The following is a 19,948-nucleotide window of genomic DNA, read 5'->3' on the forward strand; positions in this document are numbered from 1 at the left end:
CCTAAGGCAAGTTGTTTTTCTTAAAATTAATGACATTACAGATTTGATGAAGTAACAATGGTGATTGTACATAAAAGACATATATAATGGCCTCATTTTGGAGGTAGACAGTGTGCCCAGGGCTTAGCAAACATGTTTTAGATTCATTTTTTTAATCTTTAATTATGTACATGTGTAGGTTTGCATGTGGGTTTGTGTGTGTGAGCATAGGTATCTGTCGAGGCCGTAGGTGTGGGATCCCAGGAGCTGGGGTACTGTGGGCTAGCCAACATGGTTACTGGGAACAGAACTTCATGCTCTTCAAGAACAGCTCACACTCTGATCCACTGAACCATCTCTAGCCCTGGCACACATATCTTTACATTTTATTGTATTTAAAATAATTGTGAGATTAGATGAGATATAATGTGTGTCTGGCATCCAGAAAGCCCTGAAGCGTGAGTCGCTGTGGCATTTTAGCAGTGTTAAAGCTGTGCGGTAGATCCACAACCAGTGAGGAGAACAGTGCATAGTGCTCTTTGGTGTCAGCAGAAGAGACCGGCTGTTCTCACAGCTTTCTGCCTTGGCCAAGTCCTTTAGCAAGCAGAAATCTGACTGGTGCTGTTGGTGTTTCTTCGACTACTGCATTTGCAGAATGCCAAGTGACTGCGATGGAGTGTGGAGTGCTGCTCATTAAAGACTATTGTCTGACATGTTCCCAAAATACAGAAATGTGGTACTCATTGTTCTAATCCATGGAATTTTGTCTCTGAAATTTGGCATTAGAGGTTATACAAAATTTAGAAAGGGTATTCACAATAGACTTGGAAAATGTAAGTTTTTTTTTCTAGGAAGGCCCTTCCCTAGTTACTTAACAGCTCTTTGCTTGCAATACAAGTCTAGTGGCAAGTATTAAAGATTCAACCCTTGGCTTCCTCTCATACTAGCAAACCTTTTCTGGTTTTAGACACTGAAGACTTTGGTAAGTATTGTATGCTCATATTTACCTGGCACTGAAATGTTTTAAGTCCTTAACTAGGATTAGAGATGTAGGTCTGTGGTAGAGCACTTGCCTAGCGCATGCAAATCTCTGAACTTAATCTACAGCCCTACAGAAATGAAAATATTTGAAAACTGATCATGATACATACTTGTAATCCTGGCCCTCATCATGCTGAGGCAGGAGAATTCAGGGCCAGCTTGGGCTACATAACCAGTTTGACGCCAGCATGGGGTACATAATGAGTCTCTTGCCTCACTGAAAAGATACAACCAAGCTGGGAAGTGTGAAGTAGTGGATGCCCTTTCCATAAGGGTTCTGTTTTATAGGGCATTCATCAAATCAAGATAACTTTATAAACAAAACTTCTTGACCCAACAAATGATGTATGTGGAAAGCATCCACTTAGTTATTGTATTTAGTTGTAAAATATTAAACATTGTTGCCAAGGTCAGAAATAAAATGCTCACTATTGTTGCGTTTGTGCTGTGTTGTGTAACTAGCCATTGTAATATGGCAAGAAAAACAAGTTAAAGCATAAAGACTGGAAAGAGAAGAAAAATTCATTGCAGTAATTATGGTTGATTAGTTAGAATGTCCTGTATGCACCATACAGGAACACCTGGTGACCAGCCTTAGTAACAGTACTATATGCCAGTATTCAGCACTTTTAGACCCTTCCTTCCTTCCTTCCTTCCTTCCTTCCTTCCTTCCTTCCTTCCTTCCTTCCTTCCTTTTGAGACAGGGTTTCCCTGTGTAATAGTCACTTTGTAGAACAGGTTAACCTCAAACTCACAGAGATCTGCCTGCTTCTGCCTCCCAAGTGCTGGGATTAAAGGCTTGTGCCACCACTGCCCAGCTAGAATGTGTCTTAACAGAAATTTGGACATTAAAAAGTAAATAGGAACCATTGTGGATATTTGACCCAGCATAATCATATTTATACTGTATAGAGTATTCTTTGAGGAAGTTACGGAAGGATGGAATGGAAGGAGACTAGATGCAGAGAGCCCACCCATTGAACTATTTTAGTTACCCTGGAAGAAATTACAGCCATAGAGTGGGAAAGAAAACCAGCTAGAGATGGCTCCTTGAGCATGTGCAGTGTTAGAATATAGAGAAAATGTAGAAAGAAGCACAGGTTTGGGGCTGGGAGGATAGGAACAGGAGAGGGTGGCAGATGGCACTGGACTTAATGGATTCATTGTAGTTGTTTTTCTTTTCCCTCCATCTCTTAGTCTTTATGGTTTCTTTGCTCTTCCTGTCTTTACCTTAATTTCGTTATATATCCTACCACAGAACTGAATCTTTTTCATTTAAGTGAGACCAATTCAATGCTTGGCATACCTCATTTCTAATAATTATAACAACTGTACAGTAGTTGGATGGTTAACCATTAAAATAATAGTTAGTCAAGATAATTTTCCTAGCTTTGTACTATTATGATAATATCTCAGGATTCATAGTTTAAAACACTGTTTCATTTGTGTGTTTGAACTCATGTGAATGTGTATAGGTGCATGGGTGTACACATACCACAGCACATGTATGGAAGTCTCAGGACAGCTGTGGAAATCAGTTCTCTCTTTCTACCATGTGGGTCCCAAGGTAACAGAATATGAAGCTTGCCAGAAAGTACCTATAGCTACTAAATCATCTCACTTACCCTCAGAATTCAGAACTTTAAAAGAACATACATACATTAACCTTGGCACAGGGGTATGTACACACCTTAGTTTCAGCTATGTGGGATTCCGAGGCAGGAAAATTGTTATGGCCTGGGCAACACAGACAAAATAATGAGACCCTGCTGGGATAGACAAAGGACAGAATTACTTCCTGCAGTTTTGCGACTAAGAAGTTGAAGACTTCAGAGCTACTGTCATCTAGCAAGAGGCTTTGTGCTGTGTCACCCCACAATGTGTATATGATGGAATAAGTGCCTTGTGTGTTTTGGAGTCCAAAGGACAACCTAGGGTTTAAGTGCTTCACAGGTGATGTCTATTTTTGTTTTGTGACAAGCTCTCTCACTGGCCCAGAACTTACCGAGTAGGCTAGCCAGCAAGCCCCAAAGGTCTGTCCATCTCTGCCTTCCTGGCACTAAGATTGAAAGTGCATGACACCATAATGGGCTTTTTTTTTTTTTTAAATGTGAGTATGGTTGTCTTCCCTTCTTGTATGTCTTTGTACCATGTGTATGCTTGGTGCTCACAGAAGTCAAAAGAAGGCATCAGATACCCTGGAACTAGAATTGTGAGTCAACATGTGGGTGCTGAGAATTGAACCTGGGTCCTCTGGAAGAGCAGCCAGTGCTCTTAACCAATGATCCATGTCTCCCAATAGACATTTTTTACAGTTTGTTATTATTTTTTGTATTTTATGTACATGTTTGTCTCTGTGTGTTTGTGTACATGAATACAGTGTCCAGAGATACCAGAAGAGAACATCAGATCTCCTGGAGCTAGAGTTATAGGCAGTTGTAAGCTACCCATCCTGGGTACAACCAATTTTGGGTCCTCTAGAAGGGCAGTACATGCTCTTAACCACTAAGTCAGCTCTCCAGCTTTCTTTTTACAACAATCAAACTCAAATGTGTTCTGGGGATTGAACTCAGGCCTTTGTGCTTGCAAGCACTTGATCTACTGAGCTATCTCCTGCCCATCATACTACATTAAGAATAGTGTAAGATGCTGTCTCCTGAGTTTTTCTTCTGTTACACCCTTTATAAGGTCTATGATATGCTGTGGTTAATTTCCCCTCAATCAACCACTTACGTTTAAATTTTATTACAAATTTTAGGTATATATAGGTATAGTAAATCTAGGTATAGTGGCAACACCAATGATCCCAGTACTAGGTGGATTGAGGCTGTAGGTTTGTCATGAGCTCACCTAAGCTACACTGTAAGTTCTACTTGCCCTGAGCTACATACTGAGACTGTCTCAAAAAATAAATAGATAAATAAATATATAAGTAAATAAATTGATTTAAAAATGAGAATAGAACCAGCAAGATGGCTAGGAGGGCAGGGGCACCCACTTTTAAGGCTAACAACCTGAGTTCAATCTCAGGGACCACATGGTAGTGGTGCATTATCTCCTAAAAGTTGGACTCTGTGGCCTTAATACTGCTAGGAATACACATGTACATATTCACATACAAAGTAAAATATAAAAAAACTAAAAGCTTTAAACACCGAGACTAAATTATTTACATATATCTGCACTTTTGAGATTTCCAGTGTTATTTGAATGGACGAAATGATACAATTTTCTTTTGCTAGGAGGGCTTACATATCTTCTACAGGCGAATTATCTCAGGAGGGCTTGCTTTAACATCTCTCTGCAGATGAATTGTTTCAGGTTTGCTGTGTATGTTTTGTTTTGTTTTGAGGCAAGGTCTTACTGAATAGTTCTGGCTGGCCTCAAAACCTGCCTGCTTCATCTCCCAAATGCTGGGATTAATGGTGTGTGCCACCACACCTACTTGGCCTTGCTATATCTTAAAAAATCATTCTGCTGTGTTTCATAATAGGCTCTTGGTTGAGAAGGTTTTGTTTGGTGCCTTCTTGTTTAGTGTTCTCATCTCTGCTGTCTGGTGGCTAGCCACCCTGATTCCCTCCTCATCCCTTTCCCCTCATTTATGAGGACTGCTGAACTCTGCCTTGGCATGGAAATCTGTTTCCGTTTATTTCCCTGTCAGAGATGCCTGTCCTGTGAGTTGGTTTGTAGTGTGAGGGTAATCCACATCCCTCTTCCCCTGCTTTGGCCGGAAACAGCCCAGTGGCTAACAAGTGGGAGTTCCCTGAAGGAGTGAACATAGAAATCAGAAGGTTTGTCTTGGAGAGAAGACAAGGCCTGTGGGAAAGACCTACTTTCCCCCAAGGACAGACAAGGTCTTTGTCTCATAACATTTATCATTCTTCCATTAGAAACAAAGAAATAACATGTCTGAACTCTCCCCAAGATGGACTTCCTGGATGTTACTGCCTTTATATAAAACTGAATTTTCCAATGAGTATTTTCATTACTGTTCCAAAACAGATATTAATTAAAGGCCAATTTTGTGGCCGAGACAGGAGGATTGCTTGGAGTGAGAGGCCAAACTGGGTTACATAGCAAGTTCCAGGCCAGCCTAGAGTACAGAGTAAGACCTTGCCTAACCCCCTCATAAAGAAAGAAACTTTGTCTACAAAGTTCTTTACATGAATTTTATTTCTACTTCTCGTTGGCTATTAGTTTTGTTGAGTATACTTTAGTTTCATTTCTATTTTTATTTTATATGTGGGTGTTTTACCTACATGTCTGTCTGCACCACATACATTCAGTGCCCTCAGAAGCCAGAAGAGGGCATCAGATTGCTGTAACTGCAATTATAGATGGTTGTGAGTCACCAAGTGGGTGCTGGGAATTGAACCTGGGTCCTCTAGAAGAGCAGCCAGTTCTCTTAACTACTGAGCATGCTCTCCAACCCCCTAGCTTCATTTCTTAAGGAAGGGAGACATAATGCCTTGTAACATTCCTTCAGCCAGCCAGATTATTTCATAAAGGATATACCCATGAAAACAACAGTTTCTTAATTTGAATTCTAGTTCTTTGTTCAGAAAAGCCACTAAGAAAATCATTATGACGGTACAAACAAGTACAGTTATGGTGTGCTCTAAAGTAAGTGCCTATTGACTGTACTGGGTTTGCTGTTTAATAGTTGACTGTTAACTAAAAACAAACCTAGGTTTCTGATATAGCTAGATATGCCAAAATTCAAAGGGCAGTCTTTTTCTTTTTATCTCAGAAGTTTCTGAGGTAAGAGTTTTGATTTCATTGGCTGGGGATGAGAGTTGGTGTTTGAACACCTCTGTAGCAAGATTGAGGCCCTGGGTCTGATCTCTAGCACCGGGGAAAGTATAATTTCATGTCAGCTTGCTCATTCACTCAGTAGCTGAGCTTACATGTTTGTGCCATAAGGTTCCATTATCACATTATAATAATCCAGGTTCAAAATTAATTGTAATTTAGGCATATTATTTAACTCATCAATGCTTAAAATATTGTTTGTCTGAAGCCAACAGAAGAGGGCCAGTGAGCTGGCTCGGCAAGTAAAAACACTTACCCTAAACAAGCCTGAGTTCATCCCCAGAAACCATAGCAGCATGGTAGGAAGGGAGACTTGACTCCAGAAAACACCAGCTGATCTCCACACACGTTATATGGTAACAAGCTTGCACTCGGGCATATGCACACACACACACACACACACACACACACACACACACACACACACACACACACACACACACACACACACACTGAGAGAGAGTAAAAACAAATGAAATTAAATAAAAAATACAACCAGAAGAGCTAATTATGAGCTGCAGAGTTCTTAAACGATAACTTATTTATTTCTTAACCAAAGAAACAAGAGAACTGTCTAAATTATTTAAGACTAGGACTCTTTGAAAGTTGTCCGGAGAGCTTCCTAGAAACCATGCCTTAAATTGGGATGATTACCTTTGAGTTTTGTCTGAAATAAATAAGTCAGAGTTGATGAGAACTACTGTTGGAGAGAGGCCTTCAAAATGCCTCTCTCCCTGGTGATAATGTATGAAAGCTTGGGAAAATGGTTTAAAATTTAGTTTTCTCACCAGGTGTTGGTGGCGCACGCCTTTAATCCCAGCACTCGGGACGCAGAGGCAGGTGGATCTCTGTGAGTTTGAGGCCAGCCTGGTCTCAGAGCGAGTGCCAGGATAGGCTCCAAAGCTACACAAAGAAACCCTGTCTTGAAAAACCAAAAAAAAAAAAAAAAAAAAAAAAAAAATTAGTTTTCTCAAGGGGGGCAGAGCAAGAGAATCTCTGTGAGTTCAAGGCCAGCCTGGTCTACAAATCAAGTTCAAGGACAGCTAGGCCTGTTACACAGAGAAACCCTGTTTTTGTTTGTTTTTTTTGTTTGTTTGTTTTTGTTTGTTTTGTTGTTGTTTTAAAGTTTTCACATCCATAAAGGAGGGAAGTAGTGTCCAATGATATTTATTTTAATTTTAATGAATAATTATGTTGTGTTCCTAATGTGCAAGTAACCCTTGCGACTACAGTCTGAAAGATGTTATCTCAGTTTAATTAAGTGAAAAGAGGGGCTAGGGAGATGACTCAGAGGGTGAAGCCCCAAGTATGAAGACCACCAACACCCACATAAAAGCCTGACTGACACCCACCTGCAGCTCCAGATCTGGAAGTGGAGACAGCAGATTCCCCCAGGCCAGCTGGCTAGCTGCACTCCCTCATTGGTGAGCTCCAGGTCCAACCAGAGGGCCTACCTCAGAGAAAACAGAGAGCAGTTGAGGAAGACACCACACAACAACCTCTGTCCTCCACATGCACCCTCACACACATATGACCACTCACACACATGCAAAGATACAGAAATTAAAGGGGAAAGTTGTATATGGGGCTAGGAAGGTGGCTCTATAGTCTAGAGAACTTGCTGCTTTTCTAGAGAACCAGAGTACAGTTCCCAGCACCCGTGTTGTGCCACTCTTAACTGCCTGTAACCCCAGCTCTGGTGGAGCCAACTTCCTCTTCTGGCTTCTGAAGGCACCAGCACTCACCTGCACACCCCCAAACACAGATATACATATATGTGCTTAATTTTAAAAAATCAAATCTTTAAAGAAAAATGAAACAAAAACCAAGTCAATCCATAATAAGTTTGTTCCTGCTGTTTCTCATAATCATGTATTGATGATTTAAAGATTTTTTTGCAATTATTTAAAAAAACAGTGTTATGTGTATTATGCAGTGTGTAGGGGACTGTATGTGTGTGCAAATGTACATAGGGAGGTTAGAGAGAACTGTGGGCGGTTGGTTTCACATTTCTGTGGGTTCCACAATGCCATGTTAAGACTGTCACTGTGAAGAAGCAGGAGACTTTGGGTGGTACAGAGCTGTCAGGACAGTTCATCTGACTTCACCTATAGTACTGCTTGGCTGCTTCAGCCTTTCCTTTCTACTGGTCACGTTAGTGGTTAGTGCCCCAAGTTTTGGAGAAGGTTGTCTGAAATAGTCTGTCCATGGAAAATGGTAACATGTACCCACATGTAGGTGGAAGGCATGGCTTTAGGCTGCATGCCAGCGTCTTGCCACAGCCATGCAAGCTCTGGGCAGAGAAGGAAGTCAGTAAGAGGTCAGCGTAGAGAGCAGGTAGGACAGAGGCCTTTCACAGAAAAGATAGGGAGTTTTCACAAAGCTGTAGTAGATAAAGAAAAGGAGAAAGTCATGCCTGGTGGGTTGAAAAGAGAATGGGAAGGATAAGAGCTCTGTAGCCAGGAGTTTGTCTGAGGTGGGGAGACCACGCAGGGAGCCATGAAAGCTGAGTTGACCTGGGTCTCAGGCAGCATCCATATTAGAGTACATGTCACATTGTCCAGCTAGAACAGCTAGCTCTGTGTGACAGCTATGGCGATAATGACAAGCTGAAGGGGTCATTAATGGATTAATTAGGAAGCCAACCAGTGAAGAAGAGTGATAATAAAACCTTTGTACCCTGAGAATTATAATGGAGTGAGGCTTTAGCAGGACAGATCTGCACTAGGGTAGGGCATGGACCAGCATCCCTTGCCTCTGGGCACTGTGCTTGCAGTCTGACTGGGAGCTGGGGCTGGGCTGGGGCTTTGGAGAGCCATGTTCTTGAGGCCCTGGACTGAGCCCACTCAACTAGAAAAGTAAGCAGCTTAGGCATAGTGAAAGCTCTAGACACTTGGGAAGATCCAGAGATGAAATAGGCCGCCTCTCCACTAGATGTGCCAGGACAGGCTGCTGACCGTTGCCAGGGCAATTCTGGCTTATGTGGGTGGTTGAAGTAGACTTTCAACCCTGAGAGTTTGTGAATCTCTGCTCTTCAGCAGCAGTGGAACTGGGTATGTCCCAGCATTTGAAAAGTGGAGGCAGAAGATCAGAACATTAAGGACAGCCATGATCATGGAGTGAGTCTGAGGCCTGCCTGTACTAAATTAGACTTCATCTTAAAAACAAAACAACTAATACACCAATAAAAAATAAAGGGAGGCAGAAATAGCTCTGAAAAACCTAGGAGAGATCACAGCCACACTTCCTGAGAGACATAGGGTGAGCAGAGCCTCAAACTACACCAGTACCCGGCCTTTGCATCCTTGAAAACCCCACACAGTTGGGCAGCACACAGCTCTGTGCCCGGGAATGAAGGAGGAGTGTCCTTCCCAGGGCTTCCTGGGCTGCTATACATTCTGTGTGACTTAATTCTACAGTCTGCCAAGGTAGTAGAAAGATTCCAGGCCACTCATACCACAGAGTAAAATGGAAAAGAGGCCAGGAAAAAGCCCAGGAGATTGCTAAGAAGATAATTTATTTAGGATAATTTTTTTTATCTTCGTAGAGACTATTCTGTTAATATGAATAAAAATTGTCCTTTTGTGAATTTACCCCAAGGAAATAATAGTTCACTAAGCTGAATATTCAAGCATATTAGTTTTCAAGCATATTTATAAAGATTCTTATGTCGGTTTAGAAAACAACTGAGTCATCCTTTATATCCATCAGTATCAAACTGGTTAAATAGATCATAGCTATAGCTAAATAAAAATATAGACCTACTTATGAGAAGGAAAGATGTCTACTACATAAGGTAAAACATGATCTTTTAAAAAATAGAAATAAGGGGGCCAGCAAGATGGCTCAGCAAGTAAAGGTGTTTGCCACCAATCCTGACAACATGAGTTCAGTCCCAGAAACTCACATGGTGAAAGGAGAATCAACTCCACAAATTTGTTCTTTGACCTCTGTTTGCACTGTGGCATACAGCCACCTACACATGCACACACACACACACACACACACACACACACTAATAAAATGTAATAAAAATTTAAAGTTAGGAAGTATGATTGCATGTCCATAGGATTATCTGTTGAATACCTTTGATTTGTGACCTAATTTCATTCCCAAAGGAGATTTGAGACCCTCTCTTTTCCAATCAGCACATTATTATAATTTATAGTCCCATCTCCAGAAATAATTCTATATCACCATAATACCAAATGAATAAAAGCATGTGTCAGATATATGTGTGTGTGTGTGTGTGTGTCTGTGTTTGTGTGTGTGCATATATATTTATAAATAAATATATATGTATATATATTTCTATTTAAGAAAGTGTATAATAGCAGATTTCATAGCCCTGGTGAACAGTGGCATTATGGTGGTTAAAAGCCTAGTTTCTGGAGCCAGACATCTGTCCAAGTTGCAGATTGTCTGGGGTGAGTGTGGGCCAGCTCCTCTCTTGGTTTGATTGCCTGTAGGATACAGGCAGGGGTCCTCATCCTACAGTGGTTTGGGTTTTGTTTCTTGGGGGTTTAGTTTTGGAGTTTTTGAGATGGAGTCTTGCTATGTAACCAGTAGTAGTCTGCAACTCACTGTATAGCCTAGGTTGGTCACAAATTTATAGAAATTCTCCCGTGTTAGCCTTCTCAGTGTCGTGATTATAGGCATATACCATTGCACCCAGCTCACATGAGTTCCTGTTGAGTACTTTAGGGCCAGAGGTGTATCTCAGTGGCAGAATAAGCTGGAGTAGCCAGGCATGGTGTTGCACACCTATAATCTCAGCCCATAAGAGCCAGAGGCAGGCTGGGAAGTGGTGGTTCATGCCTTGAATCCCAGCACTAGGGAGGCAGAGGCAGGCGAATCTCTGTGAGTTCAAGGAAAGCCTAGCCTACACTGTGAGTTCCAGGACAGCAAAGGCTACACAGAGAAACCCTGCCTTTAAAAAAAAAAGAGCCAGAGACAAGGAGGTTTGGAGTTCAAGACCAATCTCTACAACTTGTGAACTCAAGACCAGCTTGTGAATTCAAGACCAGCCTGGGCTACATGAGATCCCATCTACAACCAATTAACTAATTAAAAAATTAGTGAGCTAGGGATATAGCTCAGTTGTAGAGCATTTGTTAGCATGGCAAAGCGCTGGCCTAGTGTGTGTATGACCCTGGGTTCAGTTCCACAATGATAAATAAGTAAACAGCAACACTGTAAAAAAAAAAAAAATGTGATTAATTTGAGTGATGGAATTTTTAATACAGCGCAGAATTTTCCTTTTTTTTTTTTTAAATTTCAGATGCCCTGGATGAGTATTTTGAATATGATGCAGAGGAGTTCTTGGTCTCTCTGGCCTTGCTGATAACAGAAGGACGGACACCCGAGTGCTCTGTAAAAGGGCGTGCAGAGAGTTTCCACTGCCCTCCAGCACAGTCTCGCTTCCCAGGAACAGCCAGACATGAATGCAGCGACAAGCTGGCCCAGGTGAGGACCTGGCTCCATTCTGTTGGGGTTTGGCCTTTGTGTAAACTGGTTCCATGTTTTTCATCCCTGCTTTTCTATCACAGTGACTTTTGTGTTCAATGAGTGGATGCTTTAAAGTGCTGTAGGTAACTTCACTGAGAGGAAGGAAGGTTGGCAGCCCTTCATTGCTGTGATTCCCTCTTCTTTAGATGTAGGGTTTTACCCTGACCTGCCCATTTTGTGTTCATTAGATAAACTAGTGTTATGAGGATTTTCCTACAATAACTATTTCCCCTGTATTTTTTTTCTTTTTTTAAAATTTGTTATTTTATGTGCATTGGTGCTTTGCATGTATGTCTGGGTGAGGGTGTTGTGTCCTCGAACAGGAGTTACAGACAGCTGTGAGCTGCCATGTGGGAATTGAGCCTGGGTTCCCTAGAAGGACAGTCGGTGCTCTAAACCACTGAGACATCTCTCCAGCCCCTCCCCTGTATTTTTTTCAATGGGAATAATTTTTGTGATATCCATATTTTAAAAGAAAAATGTTAAAGCATCTTAATAAGTAGCACATAATATATTTTTTAAAATTTCTCCCAGTCATTTCTTAAATATATTCTTGAACTTTAAATTATTTTTTTGTTGTTGTTATTTTGCATGTTAAAGCATTTTAGTAAGTAGCACATAATATATTTTTTTAAATTTCTCCCAGTCATTTCTTAAATATATTCTTGAACTTTAAATTATTTTTATTGTTGTTGTTATTTTGAGACAGGTTTCTCTACATAGGCCTGGCTGCCCTGGAACTCATTCTGTAGACCAGGATGGCCTCAAACTCAGAGATCTGCCTGCCTCTGCCTCCCAAGTGCTGGGACTAAAGGCATGAGCCATCACTTCCTGGCTTAATTTTTTTAAAAAAAATTTATTTAGTACATATAAGTGTTTTGCCTGCATGTATGTCTGTGTACCACTTGAATGCTGGGTGCTCACGGAAGCCAGAAGAGAGCTTCAGATCCCCTGGAGCTGGAATTACAATTAATGATTGTGAGTCACCATGTTGGGTTCTCTAGAAGAGCAGCCAGTGCTCTCAAATGCTGAGCCACCTCTCTAGCATTCTAATTTTTCTTTTCTTTTCTTTTTCTTTTTTTGGTTTTTCTAGACAGGGTTTCTCTGTGTAGCTTTGGAGCCTATCCTGGCACTTGCTCTGTAGATCAGGCTGGCCTCAAACTCAGAGATCTGCCTGCCTCTGGCTCCGTGCTAGGATTAAAGGCGTGCACCACCAACGCCCAGCTGCATTCTAATTTTTAAACTTCAAAAAAATTCTTTAAGAAAATAATCTTGGTTTTTTTTTTTTTTTGATTGTTGAATGAAAATGAATTTTTTTATATTCTGGTCTTTAGGTTTCAGAATCTTTTTTATGAACTGATGAAATTGACAAACTAGACACACTGTAACCATTCTTTCCCATAAAATAGAGCAAAATTACCTTCTCAAGAAAATATGCAGCATAAATGTTCCACACTGAGCTCTGTGCACGAGAGCGTTCTATCTGGAGCACAACATTTAACAAAAAAACGAGACGGCCAAACCCGCACAAGCGCAACCACACATGCCATGCTTCTTATGCAGATGTCTACAATTACAGTTCTGAAATCTAAATACAAAATTAGGGCAGTTGTTGAGACATTTGTGTATTTTTATTTTTTCTTAAGTGTCGCCAAGCCAGACGAACCAGATCTGAGGTTACACTGTTGTGGAAAAACAATCTTCCAATCATGGTGGAAGTGATGCTCCTGCCAGACTGCTGCTACAGCGATGAGGGGCCTAGCACAGAAGGGACGGATCTAAATGACCCCGCCATTAAGCAAGATGCGCTGTTACTGGAGAGGTGGATCTTGGAGCCAGTTCCCCGACAGTGAGTTGTTAAACTTGGTCTCAAATTTTCCAAGACCCCGTACACCGTACTGTGTAATACTGCATCATGTCTCTGAATCCCTCCTTTTTAATGTGGCAAAGTTGAGATGCTTACTGTTTTCACTAAGTAATTATGAATCCAAGTGACATTAGGAAGTTCATGTATATACTCTTAGAGCACACATCCCAAGAGGCGCTTGTTCCCACTTTTCTCCTGCAAAAGCAGTCGCCCCATGCTTACCGACATGTGACTGTACCTTCTTCTCCTTAGGAATGGCGATCGCTTCATTGAAGAGAAGGCTCTTCTGCTGGCTGTCCGATCATTTGTGTTCTTTTCTCAGTTAAGTGCTTGGCTGAGTGTTTCTCATGGTGCTATCCCACGAAATATTCTTTACAGGTATGTCCAGGGAGAAAAGGGACAGTGCATGGTCACTGGCAAGTTTACTGAATGGTGTCTTACCTCTCAGAAGCATATTTCCTTCATCTATAAATGAAAATCAGTAAAAGTTGATGAGGTTTTTCTCAAGACAAGTTAAGAAAGTATTATTATATGGGTAATCTTGTTGGTTTAAATCTTGTTAAGATGGCTTGGTGGGTTAAATTATAGAATAATGTTTCGAAAGCATTTAAAGCGTACTTTAGAAAGCTGAGCCAGCCTTAACGTCATGATGAAGTGGAAACAGGGGTCACCTGTTTGTGACTTCATTTGATCTGGAGTTTTCTTTCTAAAACACATAAACATTGTTGGACATGGTGCTGTGTGCCCACAGCACCAGCTACTCAGGATGCTGGGGTAGGAGAACTGCTTGAGCAGTGAATTTGAGGCTGAGCAAAATAGCAAGAACCTGTCTTAAAAAAAAAAAAAAAAAAAAAAAAAAAAAAAAAAAAAAAAAAAAAAAAAAAGCACATGTGTATTTGTGTTTGGGAGTTCCTATATGCATATGTATGTGACTGTGTGTTTGTATGTGTGCATAAATAAACATGCAGACTGCAAAGCAACTAATTCTTTCTTTCTTTTTTTTCTTTGGTTTTTCAAGACAGGGTTTCTCTGTGGCTTTGGAGGCTGTCTTGGAACTAGTTCTTGTAGACCAGAATGGCCTCAAACTCACAGAGATCCACCTGCTTCTGCCTCCCCAGTGCTGGGACTAAAGGCGTGTGCCACCACAGCCTGATTTCTTTAGGCAGATGAAATAGTCTCTAAATTATTTTGCTCAATAAAATGAGCAGAACTCATTTATTTAATAATACACACAAAGTCCTTTTTTCTTTCTATTTTGGCAAATACGATTAAAATGTAATATTCTTGAGCTTTTAGTGTTTAAGTTATCTTTTTAAATTTTTAAAAAGATAGCTGGGCATAGCGGCTCATGCCTGTAATCCCACAGAAGGCTACAGTAGGAAGATCATTACAAGTTTGAAACCAACCTATACTACATAGGAAATTCCTGGACATCCGGGGCTACAGAGTAAAACTGTGTTTGTGTTTGTTTGTAGTTTTATTTTTGAGGACAGAGTTTCTCTGTGTAGCCCTGGCTGCCCTGGAATTTGCTCTGTAGAACAGGCTGTCCTCAAACTCAGAGATCTGCCTCTGCCTCCCTAGTGCTGGAATTAAAGACATGTGCCACCACCACTGAGCTATGAAACTGTCTTAAAGAACAAAATAATAAAAGCAATCGTTTCTTCCAAGTACAGTTTGTTGTGCCATGCCTGTTGGTTTTAGCGGTACCATGTGTGTTGGTTTTAGGGGCAACATGTGTATTGTTTTTAGGGGTGGCAGGTGTGTTGGTTTTAGGGGTGACATGTGTGTTGGTTTTAGCTGTGCCATGTGTTGGTTTTAGGGGTGACATGTGTGTTGGGTTTTTTTAAAATTTATTTATTATGTATACAACATTCTGCTTCCATGTATATCTGCACACCAGAAGAGGGCACCAGATCTCATAAGGGATGGTTGTGAGCCACCATGTGGTTGCTGGGAACTGAACTCAGGACCTCTGAAAGAGCAGTCGGTGCTCTTAATCTCTGAGCCATCTCTCCAACCCCGACATGTGTGTTGGTTTTAGCTCTGCCATATGTGTTGGTTTTAGGGGCGACATGTGTGTTGTTTTTAGCGGTGACATGTGTGTTGGTTTTAGGGCTGACGTGTGTTGGTTTTAGCTGTGCCATGTGTGTTGGTTTTAGGGGTGACATGTGTGTTGGTTTTAGCTGTGCCATGTGTGTTGGTTTTAGCTGTGCCATGTGTGTTGGTTTTAATGGTGACATGCCTGGTAGAGTGCTGAATGCGGACCTTGGTGGGGATTAGTGCAGAGATAAGTATATGACTGCTTTTTATCGTTGAAGTGATTTACAGAGACCATGGGCAGCTGATGACTGACCTTGTTGTTTGGCTCTAGAATCAGTGCAGCTGACGTCGACTTGCAGTGGACTTTTTCACAGACTCCAACTGAGCATGTGTTTCCCGTTCCCAACGTCTCTCACAACGTGGCCTTGAAAGTCAGCGTTCAGTCCCTACCCAGACAAGCTCATTACCCGGTTTTGACCTGTAGTATTCATACTAACATTCTTTATGAGAAGAGAATTCAAGAGCAGGAGCTAAAAGCCTACCAACACCGTGGCCCTGGTGAAATAGAACACCGTTGTCCCAGCAGCTCACAGAGTCTGTGTAACAAGCACACATGGACCATGGCACCTGTGAGTGCCCTGCATGTAAGAAGTGGCATGACTCCTGAGTTCACTGCAGCCATTAGAAATGTCAGGCTCTGCCCAGGCACAGGTAGCAAGTCTGACCACGGAGCATCTCAAGCCAGTGTGCTGGGCTTCAGTGGCACCATGGGAGAAGTAAGGTCACAGGAGGCTTCAGTGAGAACTTTGAAATCACTCTCTGTGATCGATTCCAGTGTTTCCAGCTGTCAGAGCTCCCGGCAGGCAGTGGGGGAGCCTAACCCGTTAATGGACTCCTTGATTCAGGATCGACAAGAAGTCATTGCCAGGATTGCTCAGCACTTGATTCACTGTGACCCCAGCTCCTCTCGCATGTCAGAGCACCCATTCAGCACCCAGGAGTCCACTTCACTTGGCTCAAAGCTTCACCGAGTCCCACAAGAAATCGAGGGTGTGAGAAGATGCAAAGAAGCATTCTCAGTCTCTTTTGGGAGCCCCGAAATTCGCTCCTCAGACGACACCAGTGAGGGGAAAGGGAGAGGGAAGTCGGAAACTACCCAAGGAGAAACGTGCACCTCTCACAGCCCTTACCCTCGCCAGCCTGTTGGGGAGACAAACCCACTCATTGGCTCTTTGCTCCAGGAGCGGCAGGATGTTATAGCCAGGATCGCACAGCACTTGGAACACATCGACCCCACAGCTCACATTCCCCGGCCTGCATTCAGCAAGCACGACTCCAATTCCATTCCTTCTAAAGTGTTCAGGAGTTCATATGATGACAAAACTTTGTTGAAGGTGAACAGAGACAATGCATCTCTTTCTGCTGCTCATACAGAAGTGTCCTTACTGGGAGACAGAGGTGATGGGAAAAGCCCACAACCAAGTAAATGCTTCCGATCTTTCAAATACAGTCCTCAAGAAAAGTCTCTGAAACATGAAGTAAGAACTCAGCATCAGGAGCATCCCGATGACATCATCCACAGCACCGGGCAGGATGCACACAAGGCTGCTGGCTTACTAACTTCATCTAATATGACTCTCTGCAATGAAAGCAACTTGGATTTGATTAGCAGATTGGAAAGTACACCGTGTAAATCACAACATAAGGAGCAAGAAATGAGCCGTGAAATTGAGAAACAGTGTTCACATTGCAACAGTATTGACAAGCAGTTTTGCACAAATAAATGTACGGAGAAAATAAAAGATGAGAATTATAACCCAGGATCCCCCAGTCAACTCCAGTGTGATGATTCAAAAGGTATTGACTCAAAACTAAAAGTGACTGTGTCGGAAATGTCTGACTGTTTCAACAAGTACAAAACTAATTGTTCAATTAAAGACTCAAAAAGGTCAAAGACATGTGAGCAAAGCAGTCAGCTTAGCACAGAAAATGACCTCAGTGAAGATACTGAAGGTTTCAGATGCACAGCATCAAACCAGCTGAAAACTGAGCAGGAGGAAAAAGAGGATTCTGCAGCTGGAAAACCTCAAAGGAAAAGTGTGAAGCACTGTTTGTCTACAAGTGAAAGACTGAAAAGTGCAGATGTGTTGGTAGGTAACATGTAGTATTTCAAATGTAATTCTCAACGATTAGCTGTGGTTTGAATTTTAGTCATTGGAGATCTGGTTATAAAGGCCCTAGGTGCTTGTTGTCTGTAGAATACCCAGCTGGTATGATAAGCCTTCTACAGATCTATTGACATCCTTGCCAGTAGCCCACTCTCCTGAAAGTAAACACTAGGTAATAGAAGAAGTAGATCACGGATCTCGACATTTAAAATACTGTGTGGTTCCTTCTTTAAAAACTACAATTACAGCGGTAAGTTTTTCAAGGCTCTGAGGTCTGTCATTTCCTCCTTTCAGCAGTTGCTCGCCCTCCCCCATCGTCTAAAAGCCATGTGACCTTTTTCTCCCATTCAGAAACACCTGGCCTTTATGTTTGGTCTGTAGATGTAGGAATGAGTGATGTATATATATATATATTAAAGACAGTTGATTTCTTCGTTTTTTACAGCCTCCTTTCAGTTATGTCATGTGATTATAGACAGCTCAATTCCTTTTGGTACTTTGCCAAAGGGCAGGTACAACACATGGGGGGACGCTGAGGCTCAGAGTGTTGGATATGCCTGGAGTGCTATCAACCCCAGTGACTGATCTGGCACCTTTACCCCCTTTTCAGGTTTCTTGTAATCCAGGGTTCTGCTGCTCCCTTATATTAATCAGGGGTAAATCTGTGGGCTGTGCAAATTCTCCATTCTCTTGGAATTTTCCTGTTGTCTTTTTTGCTATTTCAGTATTGCAAACAATCCTTAAGAAATCACCAGGAATCAAGCAGACATCCCTGTCAGCTTGGTGTGTTTTGCAAGCAGCTCTGGCCTGTCACAGGTGTTGCACAGTAATGAGTTAGGCTGTCTGCAGGAGTTCCACTAAGAGGTTCATCAGAGGACTTAGTTCCTGATTTTTTTTTTCCCTACAGTTTAGTTCTTGAGTCACACCACATAGACCATGTAATTCTGAAAATAATTGATCTTCATAGTTCACAAACCTATAACACACTGCTTAAGTGAAGGTATACTCTGAAAGTGTAATTGTCAAGAGGACTTGCTTTGGTGTTAACAACACAAGATGTTTTGGAGAGGCACATTGGCTCATGCCTGCAGTTCCAGGCTTTTACAACTAAGGGAAGAGAGATTCAGGCTCAAGGCCACCCTTCAAGCCCTTCAAGCGTATTTTGGAAGACTGTTTTGTTTTGTCTCTAGCACTGACTAGTTTGTTCCTGTGCTTATTTTACATAAAATCATGCACCACTCACCATGTGCTTCAGGGCCCCCAGCACAGTGTGTGAATGTTTGTCTGCCTAACCCCTCCCTCTTCTTGGGTCAGGTGCTGTTTCTCCACAGGCCAGAGGGCTAAATAATGTCCTGAGTTGCTAAGCTGATACATGTTAGAATTGTGGCCAACTCAGTCTTTTTTAGTTTTCATTAATATATTTTTTGTGAATTTCTGATCTTTAGATATAAATCTGTCCAATTTATGAGAATTCCCCTTGGTTTGTGAGAGAGAGAGTCTCCCATGGTTACCCAGGCTGGCCTTGGATGCCCTGGGCTCAATAGTCTTCTTACCTTCTTAGCCTTGTAAGCCACTGGGATTCTAAGCATATGTCACCATCCCCACTTCACCTGTTTCTTTTTTTTTCTATCATTTTTAATTTGAATTACAAACTATTGATTTACATGACAATCCCAGTTCCCTTCTCCCTCCCGTCCTCCCCTACCACCCCCCCCAACTAAAACCCTACCTATCACATATCCTTTCTTCTATTCTTCCCCTGACTCAACCTTTCTGCTCCCTCATGACCTCTGCATCCTTCCCCTTCCTCCCTTCTCATTCTCGTAGCTTCCTCCCCCCTCTTCCCGTGCTCTCAGTTTGCTCAGAGGATCTTGACCCTTTCCCCTTCCCCAGGGGACAATGTTTGTCTCTTTTAGGGTCCTCCTTGTTTATTAGTTTCTCTGGCAGTGTGGATTGTAGGCTGGTAATCATTTACTATATGTCTAAAATCCACATATTAGTGAGTACATATCATGTTTGTCTTTTTGTGATTGGGTTACCTCTCTCAGAATGGTATCTTCGAGTTCCATCCATTTTCCTGCAAATTTCAAGATTCCATTGTTTTTTTTTCTGCTGAGTAGTACTCCAGTGTGTAAATGTACCACATTTTCTCTATCCATTCTTTGGTTGAGGGGCATCTAGGCTGCTTCCAGTTTCTGACTATTACAAATAGCAGTGCTATGAACTTCGTTGAACAGATGTCCTTGTTGTATGAATGTGCTTCTTTTGGGTATATGCTTAGGAGTGGAATTGCTGGATCTTATGGGACTGATTCCCATAAGATCCAGCAATTTCTTGAGGAGTCGCCATACTGATTTCCAAAGTGGCTGTACAAGTTGGCACTCCCACCAGCAGTGGAGGAGTGTTCCCCTTTCTCCACATCCTCTCCAGCATAAACTGTCATTGGTGTTTTTTTTATTTTAGCCATTCTAACGGGAGTAAGATGGTATCTCAGAGTTGTTTTGATTTGCATTTCCCTGATGGCTAAGGATTT

At 41.8% G+C, this 19,948-nt stretch overlaps 1 protein-coding gene across 2 annotated transcripts in view; it reads left to right on the plus strand.

Annotated features, from left to right (window-relative positions):
- Window positions 1-19,948, plus strand: part of Fam214a (family with sequence similarity 214 member A) — a 79,341-nt gene that overhangs the window by 41,428 nt on the left and 17,965 nt on the right. For both annotated transcript variants that reach the window (XR_004769641.1, XM_027411155.2), the window contains exons 3-6: window positions 11,114-11,298; window positions 12,987-13,189; window positions 13,460-13,585; window positions 15,579-17,397. Coding sequence is in view for 1 of the 2 variants with exons in the window: in XM_027411155.2 (XP_027266956.1) it covers window positions 11,114-11,298; window positions 12,987-13,189; window positions 13,460-13,585; window positions 15,579-17,397 (2,333 nt within the window). In the remaining variant the exon portion in view is untranslated. The remainder of the gene's footprint in view (window positions 1-11,113; window positions 11,299-12,986; window positions 13,190-13,459; window positions 13,586-15,578; window positions 17,398-19,948) is intronic.

The sequence above is a fragment of the Cricetulus griseus genome, chromosome 4 (genome assembly GCF_003668045.3).
Source record: "Cricetulus griseus strain 17A/GY chromosome 4, alternate assembly CriGri-PICRH-1.0, whole genome shotgun sequence".
NCBI lineage: Eukaryota > Metazoa > Chordata > Mammalia > Rodentia > Cricetidae > Cricetulus > Cricetulus griseus.